This window comes from Oryctolagus cuniculus, chromosome 1 (genome assembly GCF_964237555.1).
Source record: "Oryctolagus cuniculus chromosome 1, mOryCun1.1, whole genome shotgun sequence".
Lineage (NCBI taxonomy): Eukaryota > Metazoa > Chordata > Mammalia > Lagomorpha > Leporidae > Oryctolagus > Oryctolagus cuniculus.
Window position 1 is genome coordinate 224,890,089 of NC_091432.1, and position 18,925 is coordinate 224,909,013.

The window sequence follows — 18,925 nt, forward strand, 5'->3', positions numbered from 1 at the left end:
CTGATTCTGAGAGTTACAAGAGCTCCTTCAGTCATCTCTTCTCTTTCCTTCCAATAACACCAAAGGGCCACTCTACTGGAGAACACAAGTCATCCACCTCAAGTGAACCAGCTGGGGAAACTGAGGATGAGAGCAGAGCCCATGTCCAAAGTCAGGAATGAAGAACAAAGGAGGTCTAGGTCACTCTTATGCATAAGAATCACCATCAGGGCCAGTGCAGGTAAAGCCACCGCCTGCAGTGCCAACAACCCATGTGGCTGCCAGTTCGGGTCCTGGCTGCTCCACTTCTGATACAGCTTTCTGCTGTGCCCTGGGAAGGCAGTGGAGGATGGCCCAGGTCCTTGGACCCCTGTACCTTCATGGGAGACCTGGAGGAGACTACTGGTTCCTGGCTTTGGATCAGCACAGCTCTGGCCATTGCAGCCAACTTGGGGGGTGAACCAATGATGGAAGACCTCTCTCTCTCTCTCTGCCTCTCCTTCTCTCTCTGTGTAATTCTTTCAAATAAATAAATGAATCTTTTTTTTTTTTTTTAAGAATCAATGTCTTCTATGTCTCTCACTTCTTGCTTTAATTCTTTTTTTAATGGAGCACATTCAAAGAAGAAAATTAGTTGTTAACTGTAAAGAGACTCAATAAACACATCCGGGCAAACACTGAAAGAAAATACACTTAATGTATTTAGTGGGATTATGCTTGATTCTGTCTTTTCTTTCTTTTCTATACTTTCCTCCATTTTCTAAACTTCCACAGTACTTTATGTAAAAAAGAATCTTTCAAGGACTATCTCCTGTCTAGGAAGTTAAGGAGAAAGGCAGAGGGGATAAAATGGGAGATTTTCTTGGAAGAGAGAAAAGAACACTGAAAGGGGAAATCAAAAAACTTGGATTTTATCCCAGTTCTGCTGACAGATTTCCACGAATCAAGTCCCCTCTCAAAGCTCGTTTTCTTTTTTATGAAATTAACTCTAAAGAAGTATACACGTGTGTTTTAGGTTTGTTTTTATAATGCCAAGGTTTCGGTCTTGGGTGTCAGAGGCTTGGTGCAACCACTCAGCAGAGTTGGAGGACATAAAGGAGGGTTAGTCTGGTGGGGGTGGGCGGGGAGCGGAGGAAGCATAGTTCTGTTCAAGCTGTTTCGGGTTCCAGCCTCAGTTCAAGTTGCTTGAAGAAGCAGCTGAATATGTGAGAGCAGCGCTTGGAAGAGCAGTCAGGCTGAAAGGAAGAAGAGGTGAAACAGCTTACCGAGATGGAAATGAGCGGATCTCACTCAGTGGGAGGAGTGTTTGTGAAAAAGGAGACGTGTGTGAGTTTGTGGGATGTCAGGGCTTTTCCTCCATCACACCTTACACAGCGTATAGAAAGCAGTCCCTGCTAGAAGTTTCAGATGTAATATTTACCGCAGTAACTAAAATATGGTAAAATCTCAGATGCGTTCTTCACCAGCTCAATCATTTAGATCAGGAGGTGGCTCGGCACTGCACTGTGACATCTGAACTCTCCTGGGTTGGGTGGATAGAGCAGGGAACTCACTCACAGAGAGAGGCAAAAACACTCTGTCAACAGGATGGAAAAGGGCCTCCCAGTGCAGGGTGTCCCTGAAAAGGCTGTCGGAGCCTTGATGACTGGTTGCCATGGAGACTGTTTCAACTGTGGAACAGAAATCCTCCTTTCAAGAAGCCTTTTGCCTGCTGCCAAAACCAGCAATCTTCCCCAAAGGCCTTTTGTTGCAAGAGAAATGAAATCTTTTCTTTCCTTAGGAATACAACGGAGAGGTTATAAAAAGCTAAGTACACGAAAGAGACCCTCTGAACACAGAAACTGTGCTGGTATTTTTTAATCAGGAGAGAACATATTTGAAGGCAAAGAACTTCTTACATGAATAAGGGACTACACAGTTACTTTTGGACTCCTCCCAACCTAAAAAGAGCCAAAAGCATATTCAATCCGCCTTTCCTGAACATTCTGTCCTCAATTTGTAAAATCAAAGGATAGAACATTCACTATCGCATTTTTACTTGATTTCTTTTGGATGCTGACAACCCGAATTAGGCTCCCTGCTAATGAAGTCAAACGAGTGAGTTTTTGATGAGAGCCGTTTTATGTACGGCAGCACTGGGGACCATTAGAACTGGCAGGGACGCTGAGCTAAGCGGGCCGATAGCCTTGCTTTACAGAGAGGTCTGGGGAAGCAAGCTCATCTGTGCAAGGCCACTGAGTGCTTGCTGGCAGAGGCTGCCCCACAGGTGCTCTGCTCCACTATCCTTTTTGTGCTGACTCTAGAGACCTCCCTCTGGGGTCCCATGCATGGGTTCTGGTTCTGCCCAGAAGGTAGCTCCTGCCTCCCTCTGGCAACCTCTCTGGATTAAGTGATGACTTTGCTTGTGTCCCCCTCCCCAGCAGATAGGTATTCCAGGGTCGGTAATGGCAGTTAGGAGGAAGCTGCCTGGGAAGGAATGGTCTTAATGGGAAAACTTTAGGGAATGTAGAAGCATGTTTGAGAGAGAGAGAGAGAGAGAGAGAGAGAGAGAGAGAGTGAGTAGGTCAGGGAGTGGCCAAGGAAAGGAGCAAGGAGTGTTGAAAGCAAGGAAGGCTGCCAAAGATGGAAATCGGGCTGGGAAGGGAGACTCCTAAGGAGAGTGATCAGACCCAGGACCACGAACAACACAGGGAAACAGCTGGGAGGGAGGCACTGAGAGACCATTTGTTGCTCCCCCGTATCAGTAGTCTTAGATTATTGGACTGAAAGAGGCGGTTTAGATGCTGGAGTGGGCGTCAGGGGTCACAGACTTCAGTCCCTAGCTCTGTCTCATATTCTGTGAGAATTGGCAGGTTCCTTTACCTCTTTGGGTCTCAGTTTCTTTATTCTAAAATAATGGGATTACTGTAGCATCTCCAAAGTCATACTCAACTCTAACCCATGACACAGCACTACTGAACTTCCAGATTATTCATCCCGAGTGCTTTGGTATCACATGTGATTATGACTGAAACCAGAACTATGCCATCCATAGATGTCTCCTTACTGACAACATAAGGAGTGAAGGAAAAAGGACAGAACAAGAAGTAGTGAGGGGTGCTGGAAAGAGGAGGGCACAAGCCCAAGTTCTAGTGCTGGCCTTGTTACTAACCGATTCATTCTGCACAGTCAGCACAGACCAAAGGACACACATTTTTAAAAAGCCTACATTTACATAAACATTTTAGGATCACGGCTGTGGTAAGCAGAATAATAACCCTCAAAGATGTCTGTGTCCTAATCCCCCGAACTTGCAAATACACTACGGTATGTGTATCTGGCAAAAGGGACTTTATAGATGTGCTTACGGATTTGAGAGAGGGAGATTACTCTGGATCATCTGGTTGGGCCCAAATGAATTACAAGAATTGTTATAAGGGAGAGAGTAGGGGAGTGGAGAAGGAGGTGTGATGATGGAAGAAGGCAGAGTCAGAGGCCGGAAGATCCTGTGAGGTTGGCAGTGAAGACAGAGGAAGGGCCACAAGTCGAGAAACACAGGCAGCAGGTAAGATCTGGAACAAGGCCAGGAAGTGGATTCTCACTAGAGCCTCCAGAACGAATACGGCCCTGGAATCTCCTTTATGCGTTGGGGTCCACGTCATGGAGCAGTGGGTTAGGCCACTGCTTGGAATGCCTGCATCCCATGTCAGAGTGCCCGTTCGAGTTCTGGCTACTCTGCCTCCAATCCAGCTTCCTGCTAATGTGCCTGGGAAGGCAGAGGATGGTGGCCCAAGTAGTTGGATCCCTGCCACCCACATGGGAGACCCTGATGGACTTCCAGGCTTTGACCTGGCCCCACCCTGGCTGCTGTGCACATTGCGGGAGTGAACCAGTGGACGGAAGGAGCCTCCTTTCTATTTCTCCCTCTCTGTCACTCTGCCTTTCAAATAAATCAATAAAACTTTTTAAAAAGTAAGGTTGTGTTGTTTTAAGCCATTAAGTTTCCAGTAACTTGTTACATAGCAGCAACAGGAAACTAATTTAGTTGTCTGTAGTCAGGGAGCAGAGGGTTCAACGTGTGGCTCCATCAGAGTGATCTCTAGGAGTGAGGTCTCAGCTTCGGACATTTCCACAAACTCTCCAGCTGACTTCAATGTGCAGCCCACGTTGAGAACCACTGGCTGATGATGGCCAGGTAGGAGAGCAGGAGCTGCTTTTCAGAGAAACTTCTGTGTTTCCCTCCAATACTTATATCCCATCTCTACCCTTCTAAAAGACCAAACAATTATTATTATGCTGTTTGAATCAGAGGAAGACAAAAAGGCAAGAGAAAAGTAGATGGGAACAAAACCAATGCCATTCTTTATAATTAAGTAGTTATTTAGGAATGCTTGTTATCTTCTGTATGCGAAAAAATAAATAATTAATTTTGTATGTTCTGGACATCTTAATATTCAAAAAGATACCAAGAAATAACACTATGGCAAAAGTAAGCCCTTGAAGTTTACATTCCCCTTGTGGAAATGGGCTTACCTGGCACATGCTATGATGCGTTTGTATCCCAAGTCGCTGTAGTAGGATGCTAGCACATACAACAAACACACAAATAAAGGGTAAACTATTTTTAGCAGTTTTGTCAGAACAGAATTATTAATGAGCAAGTCTGTGAACACACTTAAAAATTATTTATGGTTCGCAAGGTGGTACTTTTGTTGACTTTAATAAAAATTCATAGCTATTGATAATACCAGGAAGTCTTTCAATAATTAGAATAGCTCTCTACTTGTTCTGGAGGCAGAGAAATGTGCATTTGCCGCATCTCTTGGAATAGAGAAAGGCTAAGGGGTGGGAGGTTAACATGGTGATGAGGGAATTCAGTCTCCTAAATGGAACGCTGACAAAAAAGTAACAGAAATTCAAGGTTGTGGAATTAGACCTTTCTGTGTCATTACAACTAGTTACACTTTACAAGTAACACAATCAAAACTATTTCTTCATCAGTAGTGAATACATTTAGCTTAATTATTTAATAGTAGTTGGGAACTATTATTAAAGAGTTACATGTACTGTGATAAACTGCAGTGATGTTTACTTGGATGGTGGCCTGCGTAAGAGTTTAACTAAGAAAAAAAATCTTTTTTTTTTTTTTTTTTAACTTTTATTTAATGCATATAATTTTCCAAAGTACGACTTATGGATTACAATGGCTTCCCCCCCATACCGTCCCTCCCACCCACAACCCTCCCCTTTCCCACTCCCTCTCCCCTTCCATTCACATCATGATTCATTTTCGATTATCTTAATATACAGAAGATCAGCTTAGTATACATTAAGTATGGATTTCAACAGTTTGCTCCCACACAAAACATAAAGTGAAAAATAATAGATGATTTTTTTAAATGATGATGAAATCAGAGCAGACCTATTGTCATGTTTAATCCCAGTGAGAGTCAAGTTGGGAATTGATAATTTCTTTTTTTTTTCTTTTTTTTTTTCTTTTTTTTTTTTTTTTACAGAGGATCAGTTTAGTATGCATTAAGTAAGGATTTCAACAGTTTGCACCCCCATAGAAACACAAAGTGAAATATATTGTTTGAGTACTCGTTATAGCATTAAATCTCAATGTACAGCACATTAAGGATAGAGATCCTACATGAGGAGTAAGTGCACAGTGACTCCTGTTGTTGACTTTACCAATTGACACTCCTGTCTATGGCATCAGTAATCTCCCTATGCTCCAGTCATGAGTTTCCAAGGCTATGGAAGCCCTCTGAGTTCTCCGACTCTTATCTTGTTTAGACAAGGTCATAGTCAAAGTGGAGGTTCTCTCCTCCCTTCAGAGAAAGGTACCTCCTTCTTTGATGACCTGTTCTTTCCACTGGGATCTCACTCGCAGAGATCTTTTGCCAGAGTGTCTTGGCTTTCCATGCCTGAAATACTCTCATGAGCTTTTTGCTCAGGCTGACTTGCCCCAAGTGGTGGAGTTGGAAGCATACCAGGGGATTCCAATTCAATCCCATCGAGGTGGCATGTACCAATGCCATCTCACTGTTCCAGGTGATCAGTTTCAGTTCACAGTTGGTCATGGTGAAGGGACTGGGAGTCAAAGGGAACACATAGACAAGTCTAGTACCTGCTAACGCTAACCGATGGAGTAAATAAAGGGGAGAGTGATCCAACATGGGAAGTGAGATACTCAGCAGACTCATAGAATGGCAGATGTCCTAAATAGCACTCTGGCCTCAGAATCAGCCCTAAAGGCATTCGGAGCTGGCTGAAAAAAAATCTTTTTGAGCAAGCACATTTCTCTTAACCAGGTAAGCTCTCTATGTGATGTTCTTTATGTTTAGCAAAAATTACAATGTAGATTGAATCACGCTGTTTACCTTCAATGTCCTGGGCTTCAATTTTCAAATGAAAGCTGCAGATTTCCTCAGAGGTACTTGTTTTGTGAACTACTGTTGCTACCTACATTGGGGCAAGCAAACAGAAAGATTCTATTTAAAATGGGTTACTGAAAGGGTGTTCTGGAAATACGGTTACTGCAAATATAATGCTTGAAACATTATTTTCATAATTGGATACAAATGGTATACATTCAAGACTCATTTTTTTCCCAGCAGTTAAACTTGCTGCAAATTCCATATTCTGAAGCAGCCGAAAACCCGAAGTCAGCAAAAAGAGAACAAACAACTCCTGCAGGCAGAATCTTGGTCTAAACCTCTTTTTTTTTTTTTTTTTTTTTTTTTTTTTTTTTTTACAGGCAGGGTGGACAGAGAGAGAGAGAAAGGGAGAAAGGTCTTCCTTTGCTGTTGGTTCACCTTCTAATGGCTGCTGCTGCCGGCGCGCTGCGCTGATCCGAAGGCAAGAGCCAGGTGCTTCTCCTGGTCTCCCATGGGGTACAGAGCCCAAGCACTTGGGCCATCCTCCACTGCACTCCCGGGCCACAGCAGAGAGCTGGCCTGGAAGAGGGGCAACCGGGACAGAATCCGGCGCCCCGACCGGGACTAGAACCCGGTGTGCCGGCGCTGCTAGGTGGAGGATTAGCCTATTGAGCCGCAGCGCCGGCCAGTCTAAACCACTTGCAGTCAAATCTGAGCACCTTACTCTACAGGAAAGTTCCCGAGGCTCTCGTCCTTGAACCTGCATACTTTAATTTTACACATAAAACATGACTGGGAAGGGTGTGTTTCTCACACCCTACAAGCCATCACGGGAAACAGCAAGTTACAGGTGTGTATGGATGGGACAAAGTGCTGTCACACTTTGCACTACGCACAGCAATCAGAAATGACAGAAAAGTGGACAATCCACCCCCTTCCAAGCAGTCTTATATACAGCCCTTGAAGGAATAGGTGTACTAAAGGTAAGAGCATAATTAATATAATCAATAGAGTGTTTTTTTTCTTATTCAATAAATTTTAATAAGTTCAAAATTCTATAGTGTAATTTTTCTCCATCTAAAGGGTTTTCCTGATTTATATCCTAGTTTTTCAACTTCCTGACTTTGCGCTTTTAAAAAATTTTTAATTAGTTTTTTATTTTTATTTGACAGATAGAGTTAGACAGTGAGAGAGACAGAGAGAAAGGTCTTCCTTCCGTTGGTTCACCCCACAAATGGCTGCTATGGCTGGAACTACGCCGAGTGGAAGCCAGGAGCCAGGTGCTTCCTCCTGGTCTCCCATGCGGGTGCAGAGCCCAAACACTTGGGCCATCCTCCACTGCCTTTCCGGGCCACAGCAGAGAGCTGGACTGGAAGAGGAGCAACCGGGACTAGAACCCAGAGCCCATATAGGATGCCGGCACTGTAGGCGGAGGATTAACCAAGTGAGCCACTGCGCCGGCCCCAGAAATTTTTATTAGTTTTTAACAGGTTCAATATGATTTGTAGATACAATTCCAAGAACATTATATTCCAATCCTCCCTCCCCCTTCATTTCCCTTTCTGTCTTTTATTAGTTTTTGTGATAATATATTTTAAATTTACATTACTGTAAAAAGGCTTAATCCTTCACCAAGGGGCCACTGTGGCATAACAGGTAAAGCCTGCAATGCTGGCATCCCATATGGCCGCTAGTTCGAGTCCTGGCTGCTCCACTTCTGATCTGCTATGGCCTGGGAAAGCAGCAGAAGATGGCCCAGGTCCTTGGGCCCCTGTACCTGCGTGAGAGACCCAGAAGAAGCTCCTGGCTCCTGGCTTTGGATTGGCTCAGCGCTGGCCGTTGCGGCCAATTGGGGAGTGAACCAGTGGATGGAAGACCTGTCTCTCTCTCTCTTTCTCTCTCTCTCTCTGCCTTTCCATCTCCCTGTGTAACTCTGACTTTCAAATAAATAAATAAATCTTTTAAAAATATTTCACAAAAAGAAGTTTAGCAAGTAAAAAGACCTTAGTTTAGCAAGTAAAAAGATCTTAATTTAGTAAGAATATAAATAATGGTTATAAACAATTCAACAGAAAAATGACCATTTCACCCATTTTATACAATAAATTTTAAAGTAATCACAGATCATTAAAACTATAGTAATATGACATACTTAATTAATGGCTTGACAAAAGTATCAAACAAAGTTTTATAAAATTATATTTGTAGCAACACTGATACAGACATTTCTCTTTCTCTCTCTCTCTCTCTCTCTCTTTAAATTTTAGCTCTCACATATAAGGGAGCTAAATGCTGTATTCGTCTTTCTGGGTCCAGCTTATTTCACTCAAAATGATGTCCTCCAATTGCAACCATTTTACTGCAAATGGTAAAATTTCATTCTTTTTATAGCTGAATAACATTCCACTGTGTACATATACCACATTTTCTTTATCCATTCATGTGATGATGGACACCTTGATTGATTTCAAAATTTGGCCATTGTGAACAGTGCTGCTATAAACATGGTGGTACAGGTATGTTCTTGACACATTGTGTTCAAGTCTTTTGGGTATTTATCTAGTAGTGGGATCACTGGATCATATGATAAGTCTATCTCTAGTTGTTTAAGAAATCTCCACACTGTTTTCCACAGTGACCACATTAATTTACATTCCCAACAACAGTGTGTAAGTGTTCCCCTTTCTCCACATCCTCACCAGCATTTGTTACTCTCTGTGTTTTGGATTTTAGCCATTCTGACAGGGGTGAGGTGATATCTCATAATCAATAGAATGTTCATTTATGCTCAAAACATGCAGTTTAATTCTGTATGGACATACACAGATAGCTTAGAAAACTTGCAAGTGCCAAATAGCTAAAATAAAAGAAATAAACCTTTACATGATACCTCTTTCCCCAGATATGCTAGATAAGTTAGACATGACTGTTACTAACCACAGAAAAATTATATGCATACATACACAAACATAGATGTACATGTCCACATGTGTCATATATGTATATATGAGGGTATTTCAAATAGTTCAGAAAGGTGCCGGCACTGTGGTGTAGCAGGTAAAGCCATCATTACCTGCAGTGCCACCATCCATATGGGTGCCAGTTCAAGTCCCAGCTTCCTATCTGGCTCCCTGTTTAATGGCCTGGGAAAGTAGCAGAGGATGGCCCAAATTCTTGGGCCCCTGCACCCTCATGGGAGACCCAGAAGAAGCTCCTGGCTCCTGACTTCTTTTTGGCCAACTCTGGCCATTGAGGCCATTCGGTGAGTGAAGCAGTGGATGGAAGATCTCTCTCTCTCTCTCTCTCTCTCTCTCTCTCTCTGTCCTTTATTTTTTTAAAAAAGATTTATTTATTTATTTGAAAGGTAGAGTTACAGAGAGGCAGAGGCAGAGAGGGAGAGAGGTCCTCCATCTGCTGGTTCACTCCCCAAATGGCCACAAAGGCCAGAGCTGAGCTGATCCAAAGCCAGGAGCCAGGAGCTTGTTCCAGGTCTCCCACTCAGGTGCTGGGGCCCAAGGACTTGGGGCATCTTCCACTGCTTTTCCAAGCCATAGCAGATATACGGATTGGAAGTGGAGTAGCCAGGACCCTAATTGGAAGTGGGATGCCAGTGCCACAGGTAGAGGCTTAGCCCACTGCAACACAGCACCCACTCTTTTTTTCCTAAAGATTTATTTAACACTCTGCCTTTTAAATAAATAAATGTTAAAAAAAATACAGTTCACAGAAAATGGAATTAAATGATAAAAAGTTTATTTTGGCACAAAATTGCTTGAAATCCATGCATAATTTTTTCATCATATGCATTTTCCATGAATTTTGAAGACTTTTTGCATGCATAATTTCAAATTTTTGTGCCAAAATAAACATCTTTTCATCCCATTTCCATGAACTTTTAATTTGGTTAATTAATTAAATTTGAAAGGCAGATAGAGAGAGACAAAGAGATCTCCCATCTGCTGTTTCACTTCTGCTGTTTCACTTCCCAAATGCCCACAACAGCTGGTTTGGGTCAGATCAAAGCCAGGATCTGGGAATTCAATTTGAGTCTCTCATGTGGGTGGCAGGTACCCAGCCTACTTGCCTCCAAGGGTGTGCATTAGCAGGAAGCTGGAGTTGGGAGTAGAGCTGGGATTCAAACATAGGCACTCCAAAATGGGACACAGATATCCCAACCAGCTTCTTAACTGTTGTACTGACTCCACAGACTTTAGGAAGTACTCTTGTATACATGCATAAAAATTATATAGCTGTATAATTCTAGATACATAATTTCCACAAATATACAGACTGTGTTACATACAAAGATTAACACGGTCATGATCATAAGTAAATTGTGTGCCAGCCAAGAATACTGTATCCAGGAATGCTGTCCTTCAGAAATGAGGAAATAAAGACTTTCCATGACAAGAAAAAACTGAAGGAATCCTACTCTAGTCATTTAGTTACCCAAAGTCCGATATCTGTGACTTTGTGGTGAAGTCGCTAGCACAAACAGACACAACCTTTATTGGCTCTTAATCAAATACTTACGTGCACTGTAGCCAAGCCATTGCTATGGCCGGTGCTGATGACAAGGTCATCGTCGAGAGGCACCTGGAAAGGTGGATAGAGAGACTGTGATTTCTTTTATTCTTTGATAGGGAAGGAGGAGAGAACAACGAAAAGAAGGGGCTGACACAGACCAGACCCCTCCCAGAGCTCTTGTGGGAGTAAATGGACATGACATTGAAAATTTATGCCCAGATAGGCTCTAAAAAATGTGCGAACTCCCCTTTTCCCTTAACACATACATAGGATGTTGAAGATCTCCTGAGAGAGCCAACAGAATCAACACATCAGAGGCTGCTGTTGGTTACAGTTTCATTTATACATGACTACGGTAAAAACGGTAAAAATGGGTCTTCATTTCCTTTTGCCAAGTGAATAAATTTCTCTCAACGTCTAGCTCCAAATCAGCATTCCCAGTGGAGACTGGTTTCATTAACATGGAGAACAGGGCACCTCCACACACTTTAAAGGGAGTGCAGTCTACTGTAGGTCCTCTCCTACTTCCTCCTTGGAACCCCTCTCCCACCCCTTGATGGCTCATCGACCCCACTGTTACTGTCCTCTGTTTATCAAGACCTCTGGTGCCCTACCCCACGCCCCTGGCACCCCACCCCAGCTTGCCAAATCCTTAGTTGCTGTGGTTCTTCTCGCTCTGCCAGGACGAAAGTGAAGACATGAGCCGAGTTGAGTAATTCTCTTTTCCAGAGAAACTTAATCATCCAAATACTCCCTGATTTGTGGCAAATTTGGGAGAGAACATTTAGAGCAAGGAACTGCAGAGTTGCCTCTTTTCTTATCCTGCTCTGAGGCCTCCCCTTCCCCTTGCTTAGCACAAAGTGCAAAAGGGATCTGGTATACATTAAAGTGTGCTAATCCGTCCTTCAAATTTAAGCAAATGTAGGAAAAGCAGGTCAAGTTTCCTATTTTCTGACAGAATATAGTAGCAATTACTGGAAAATGAGTGCCTTGGGGTGCTGCATGAGCAGCAGCTTCCACTGACAGATGAATTTGGGAATGCCTTGTGCCCTGCCTCTGCCCTCTGTCTGCCTTGGACTCACCATGCTTAGTCACGTACATGTTACAGAGCAGGAGAATCTTCTACCAAGTAAGTTGTCTAACTTCATTTAGATGAGAATTTCCCCTCACTTACTTTCCCACCTAGCATTCTTTCATGCAACACATTTTGGGGAATTCTGGTGTCAGTAATTCCAATCTAGGTCACAGCAACTCAGGTTTCACAGGGAGGCAGCGTGCTGGGCTGAGGTTTGTGTTACTCTAAGATGACAAGAGGCCCTGGACTGGACTGCCCCTGCAGACAAGAACAGTTCCAGTGCCCTCAGATGGGCCCACCGTGCTCCTCAGGCCAAGAGCTCCTGTTTAGAGCTTGACTCAGAACGTGAACCTCTGGGGAGCTCTAAACGTTCCCAGGAAAGGAGATGCATCCCCAAGCTAGCACAAACGCCTGCAGAGGCCAGGCAAGAAGTGTGGTGGTGGGGATGCAGCCAATTGAAGAAGACCTACCAGCATCCAGACGTCTGTCACCAGATCTTTTGGTTTTTTAGGGATAATTGTGCATCAGATTTGTATTCAAATCTTTGCATCTTTAAATTTAGCATCTAAGTCTTTGTGTATATCTATATCCATTTCTATAAACATTTTCCTATGGGTCATCTGTTTGTAATTTTTGCCTTAAATTTGGAATTTTTTATGCCTATTTACTTTTCACAAACAGATTTGTGGAGGATGTGAATGGCGAGGACTATTTCCAACTTTACTTGAGTATAACACAAACATAGTAATCAGTAAAATAAGTATTAGCAGCAGTATACTGGCAGCTAGTATTAGTATAGAATCTAGTTTTTCCAATAAGTCTTTTTCTTTGGCAATTTTTCATAAACCAGCAAAGTTTTCACTTTCAAAAATCCAGCAGTAGCAAAAGATATGGGACAAGGAGTTACAGGACCTAAAGGCCAATTCCAGCTTGTTCACAGTGTTACGTGTGTCTGGGGTCAGTCAGAATCAACAGCAGACTCCCAAACACATCTTTTCTCTTATTTTACCGCGGTACTGTCATGTGTGTTATTATATGTCTGGACCATTCTTTCTTCCTGTTTCTTCCAGAGTTAATCCTCACATCTGGACATATTTGACAAACTCCTTCTACCTTTCATCTGGATCAAGAGGCCCTCTGTGTACTTCTACATGGCCACTCAGGTTCTTCTTGCTCACTTGTCCATTTAAATGACTATCTCTCCAACATATGGGTTTTGGGGGTTTTATTTTTGAATGCCCAGTGACCAGGATAGAGCAGGCACCCTGCTTACAACTTAGAAGACACTCAGAACATGTCTAAGTAGTAAATAAATACATTTGTGAAATAAGGGTGGGACAGATGATTTTAACACTACTCCCATTATAAAATATTATGAAAAATTCTTCATTTACCTCTACTGGCTTCCCAAGGAAATTCTTCTCTGTGATCTTGTAATTCTGGAAGTTACCTTTGTGCTTGTAAGAGACATTGATGTCCATATCCAGTTGGAGTTGTTTAACCAGGAGAGAATATTCTGTCAGGCCTTCGATGGCATTAATTGTATCCTATCAACAATCAACAAGGCACAAAAACATGTTTAGCTCATTTATAAACTCCTTGTTTCCAAATTAACTTTCTTATGAGAGGATAGGGCAGCACTGTCTGGAGATGAACCTCCAGCTGACTGGCTGAAATGGGTTAAAAGCCCCATCATGGGTGGAGGGGGTCCCTCCCTCCTCAGTAGGGATGCTGTTCTTGGCAGGGTGAGGAAGGAAGTGTGGATTCAGTTCCAGGCCCTCTTCATATTCTGCACTTGTTACCTCAGGCAAGTCACTCCTTGCTCCAACTCTATATGGTCACTATTTCTCATGCTTCTGTCGCAGCTTAAATATCTGCAGTGAGGCCATAACTCCCCCTCCTATTATTCTGTTTTACTGTTCCCCTTCTGCCCTTCATACCATTCATCTCAACGTGTACTACTTTCATGAACAGTTAATTGTTTTCCTTTCAAGCTGTAATGTAAGATTGGTGGGGCAAGTAGGTGATATATCATAGATCTTTGTTGGTGTTGGCTTGCTTCAAATGTGCCCCCAAAGTTCATGTGTTAGAAACTTGATCACCAATGTGGCACTATTGGGAGGCAGAGCCTAATTAAGAACAGATTAATGCCATTATTCTAGGAGTGGGTTCCTTATAAAAGGACTAGTTTGCCTTCCCCTTCCTTATTGTCATGAAATGAGGTAGAAGGCCCTTGCCAGATGTTGACCTCTGATCAAGGACTTCCCAACCTCCAGAACTTTGAGTTAACTAACAAATTTCTGTTCATCATAAATTACCCAGTCTATAGTATTCTTTTATATTAGCACAAAAAATAACTAGGTCAGAAATATTAAATACTTGGCCACACCCTCTGCCTATGTCCCCGGGCAGCAAATAAACATGGTACTATTTTCTGGTAAGCCTACAATTATATGCACGAGGAAATCCTTAGATGAGCACTAAATTAATCATGAGAGACTGAGAGACCCTCCTACCTTTACCTCTACCTCTACATACACACACACACACACACACACACACAGACACTCAAACACAATACACACAATATGAACTCCATCATTAGCTAAACATCCAGGGCACATGGAAGATGTTAACAATTGAACTACACGTTGAATACAGATATGTAATCATGCATTGCTTCCTAGTGGGATATTTTCTGAGACTCATGTTGCTAGATGAATTTGTTAATGTGAGTACACTGTAGAGTTCTACAAACCCAGATGCAGTAAGAGACAGAGTAAGCAGGAGACATATGAGGATGCTGCTAGTGTACCAGGGCAGAGTGTTTTACAGTAAAATTTTTCTATCCTCCCAAATTCTTTCTATGAAGCCAGCATCACCTTAATTCCTAAGCTGGAAAAAGATGCAGCATTGAAAGAGAATTACAGACCAATATCCCTGATGAACATAGATGCAAAAATCCTCAATAAAATTCTGGCCAATAGAATGCAACAACACATCAGAAAGATCATCCACCCAGACCAAGTGGAATTTATCCCTGGTATGCAGGGATGGTTCAATGTGCGCAAAACAATCAACGTGATACACCACATTAACAGACTGCGGAAGAAAAATCATATGATTATCTCAATAGACGCAGAGAAAGCATTTGATAAAATACAACATCCTTTCATGATGAAAACTCTAAGCAAACTGGGTATGGAAGGAACATTCCTCAATACAATCAAAGCAATTTATGAAAAACCCATGGCCAACATCCTATTGAATGGGGAAAAGTTACAAGCATTTCCACTAAGATCTGGTACCAGACAGGGATGCCCACTCTCACCACTGCTGTTCAGTATAGTTCTGGAAGTTTTAGCCAGAGCTATTAGGCAAGAAAAAGAAATTAAAGGGATACAAATTGGGAAGGAAGAACTCAAACTATCCCTCTTTGCAGATGATATGATTCTTTATTTAGGGGACCCAAAGAACTCTACTAAGAGACTATTGGAATTCATAGAAGAGTTTGGCAAAGTAGCAGGATATAAAATCAATGCACAAAAATCAACAGCCTTTGTATACACAGGCAATGCCATGGCTGAGGAAGAACTTCTAAGATCAATCCCATTCACAATAGCTACAAAACCAATCAAACACCTTGGAATAAACTTAACCAAGGACGTTAAAGATCTCTATGATGAAAATTACAAAACCTTAAAGAAAGAAATAGAAGAGGATACCAAAAAATGGAAAAATATTCCATGCTCATGGATTGGAAGAATCAATATCATCAAAATGTCCATTCTCCCAAAAGCAATTTATACATTCAATGCAATACCAATCAAGATACCAAAGACCTTCTTCTCAGATGTGGAAAAAATGATGCTGAAATTCATATGGAGACACAGGAGACCTCAAATAGCTAACGCAATCTTGTACAACAAAAACAAAGCCGGAGGCATCACAATACCAGATTTCAGGACATACTACAGGGCAATTGTTATCAAAACAGCATGGTACTGGTACAGAAACAGATGGATAGACCAATGGAACAGAATAGAAATACCAGAAATCAATCCAAACATCTATAGCCAACTTATATTTGATCAAGGATCCAAAACCAATCCCTGGAGTAAGGACAGTCTATTCAATAAATGGTGCTTGGAAAATTGGATTTCCACGTGCAGAAGTATGAAGCAAGACCCCTACCTTTCACCTTACACAAAAATCCACACAACATGGATTAAAGACTTAAATCTATGACCCAACACCATCAAATTATTAGAGAGCATTGGAGAAACCCTGAAGATATAGGTACTGGCAAAGACTTCTTGGAAAAGACCCCAGAAACACAGGTAGTCAAAGCCAAAATTAACATTTGGGATTGCTTCAAATTGAGAAGTTTCTGTACTGCAAAAGAAATAGTCAGGAATGTGAAGAGGCAACCGACAGAATGGGAAAAAATATTTGCAAACTATGCAACAGATAAAGGGTTGATAACCAGAATCTACAAAGAAATCAAGAAACTCCACAACATCAAAACAAACAACCCACTTAAGAGATGGGCCAAGGACCTCAATATACATTTTTCAAAAGAGGAAATCCAAAGGGCCAACAGACACATGAAAAAATGTTCAAGATCACTAGAAATCAGGGAAATGCAAATCAAAACCACAATGAGGTTTCTCCTCACCTTGGTGAGAATGGCTCACATTCAGAAATCTACCAACAACAGATGCTGGAGAGGATGTGGGGGAAAAGGGACACTAACCCACTGTTGGTGGGAATGCAAACTGGTTAAGCCACTATGGAAGTCAGTCTGGAGATTCCTCAGAAACCTGAATATAACCGTACCATATAATCCAGCCATACCACTCCTTGGAATTTACCCAAAGGAAATTAAATTGGCAAACAAAAAAGCTGTCTGCACCTTAATGTTTATTGCAGCTCAATTCACAATAGCTAAGATCTGGAACCAACCCAAATGCCCATCAACAGTAGACTAGATAAAGAAATTATGGGACATGTACTCTATAGAATACTATACAGCAGTCAAAAACAATGAAACCTGGTCATTTGCAACAAGATGGAGGAATCTGGAAAACATTATGCTGAGTGAATTAAGCCAGTCCCAAAGGGACAAATATCATATATTCTCCCTGATTGGCAACAACTAACTGAGCACCAAAGGGGAAACCTGTTGAAGTGAAATGGACACTATGAGAAACAATGACTTGATCAGCTCTTGTCCTGACTGTTGATGTACAATGCAATACTTTATCCCTTTTAGTATTTTTTTTGTTCTAGTACTACTGGTTGAACTCTGTAATTAACACACAATTATTCTTAGGTGTTTAAATTTTAACTGAAAAGTGATCCCTATTAAATATAAGAGTGGGAATAAGAGAGGGAGGAGATGTACAATGTGGGACATGCTCAATCGGACTTGCCCCAAATGGTGGAGTTAGAAATGTGCCAGGGGATTCCAATACAATCCCATCAAGGTGGCATGTACCAATGCCATCTCACTAGCCCAAATGATCAATTTCAGTTCACAATTGATCACACTGATAGGTCTAAGAGTCAAAGGGATCACACAAACAAGACTAGTGTCTGCTATTACTAACTGATAGAATCAAAAAGGGAGAGAACGATCCAACATGGGAAGCAGAATACACAGCAGACTCATAGAATGGCAGATGTCCTAAATAGCACTCTGGCCTCAGAATCAGCCCTAAAGGCATTCGGATCTGGCTGAAGAGCCCATGAGAGTATTTTAGGCATGGAAAGCCAAGACACTCTGGGAAAAAAAAAAAAAAAAAAAAAGAAGACCTAAATGAAAGATCTCTGTGAGTGAGATCCCAGTGAAAAGAATGGGGCCATCAAAGAAGGAGGTACCTTTCTCTGAAGGGAGGAGAGAACTTCTACTTTGACTATGACCCTGTTGGATTAAGATCGAAGTCGGCGAACCCAAAGGGCTTCCATAGCCTTGGCAACTCAAAACTAGAGCCTAGGGAGACTACTCACGCCATAAACAAGAGTGTCAAATTGTTAAGTCAACAACAGGAGTCACTGTGTACTTACTTCTCATGTGGGATCTGCCCTTAATGTGTTGTCCAATGTGAAGTAATGCTACAGCTAGTACTGAAACAGTATTTTTACACTTTGTGTTTCTGTGTGGGTGCAAACTGATGAAATCTTTACTTAATATATAGTTAATTGATCTTCTGTATATAAAGATAATTGAAAATGAATCTTGATGTGAATGGAATGGGAGATGGAGCAGGAGATGGGAGGGGTGTGAGTGGGAGGGAAATTATGGGGGGAAAGCCAATGTAATCCATAAACTGTACTTTGGAAATTTATATTTACTAAAAAAAAAAAGAAAAAAAAAGAAAATTAAATGAATACAAACATAAATCAATCAATTAATGGTCATGTAAAGAAGAAACATGTTTCTTTGGGGAAAAATTTATGTCAAAAGTTATCATCTGACTATATTCTGCAGCATGCTTGCCTTTTAAAATTCATCGAAGAATGTAATATATATTTATGCTAAAATTTCAATGATAACTGAAAATAAAGAGTTTAAAATTCCAAAAAAAATTTTTTTTCTTCACAAGTAGGAATATACCTTAAAATAATATTGAATAAAACCAGTACCATGGTCATTTATTAGCATTATCAAGTATTATTTACTGTACATAACTATATGTGCTATCCTTTTATACAACTGGCAGCACAATGGGTTTGTTTGTTCCAGCATCACCACAAACATGTGAGTGATGTGCTGTGTTAAGACGTTATAACAGGCCAGCGCCGCGGCTTACTTGGCTAATCCTCCGCCTGTGGCGCCGGCACCTCAGGTTCTAGTCCCAGTTGGGGCACCAGGTTCTAGTCCTGGTTGCTCCTCTTCCAATCCAGCTCTCTGCTGTGGCCTGGGAGAGCAGTGGAGGATGGCCCAAGTGCTTGGGCCCTGTACCCGCATGCGAGAGCA

At 41.8% G+C, this 18,925-nt stretch overlaps 1 protein-coding gene across 2 annotated transcripts in view; it reads right to left on the minus strand.

The window, feature by feature from the left end:
* Positions 1 to 18,925, minus strand: part of C5 (complement C5) — a 94,638-nt gene that overhangs the window by 11,185 nt on the left and 64,528 nt on the right. Inside the window, exons 30-34 of one of the 2 annotated variants that reach the window (XM_017350045.3) lie at positions 13,338 to 13,490; positions 10,875 to 10,937; positions 6,345 to 6,426; positions 4,492 to 4,540; positions 847 to 1,214 (exon numbers count right to left, since the gene is read on the minus strand). In XM_017350045.3, coding sequence (XP_017205534.2) covers positions 1,151 to 1,214; positions 4,492 to 4,540; positions 6,345 to 6,426; positions 10,875 to 10,937; positions 13,338 to 13,490 — 411 coding nt within the window. In that variant the 3' untranslated portion in view covers positions 847 to 1,150. Of the gene's footprint in view, positions 1 to 846; positions 1,215 to 4,491; positions 4,541 to 6,344; positions 6,427 to 10,874; positions 10,938 to 13,337; positions 13,491 to 18,925 lie in introns of those variants that run through there. The other variant, XM_008273377.4, reaches the window with a different exon arrangement.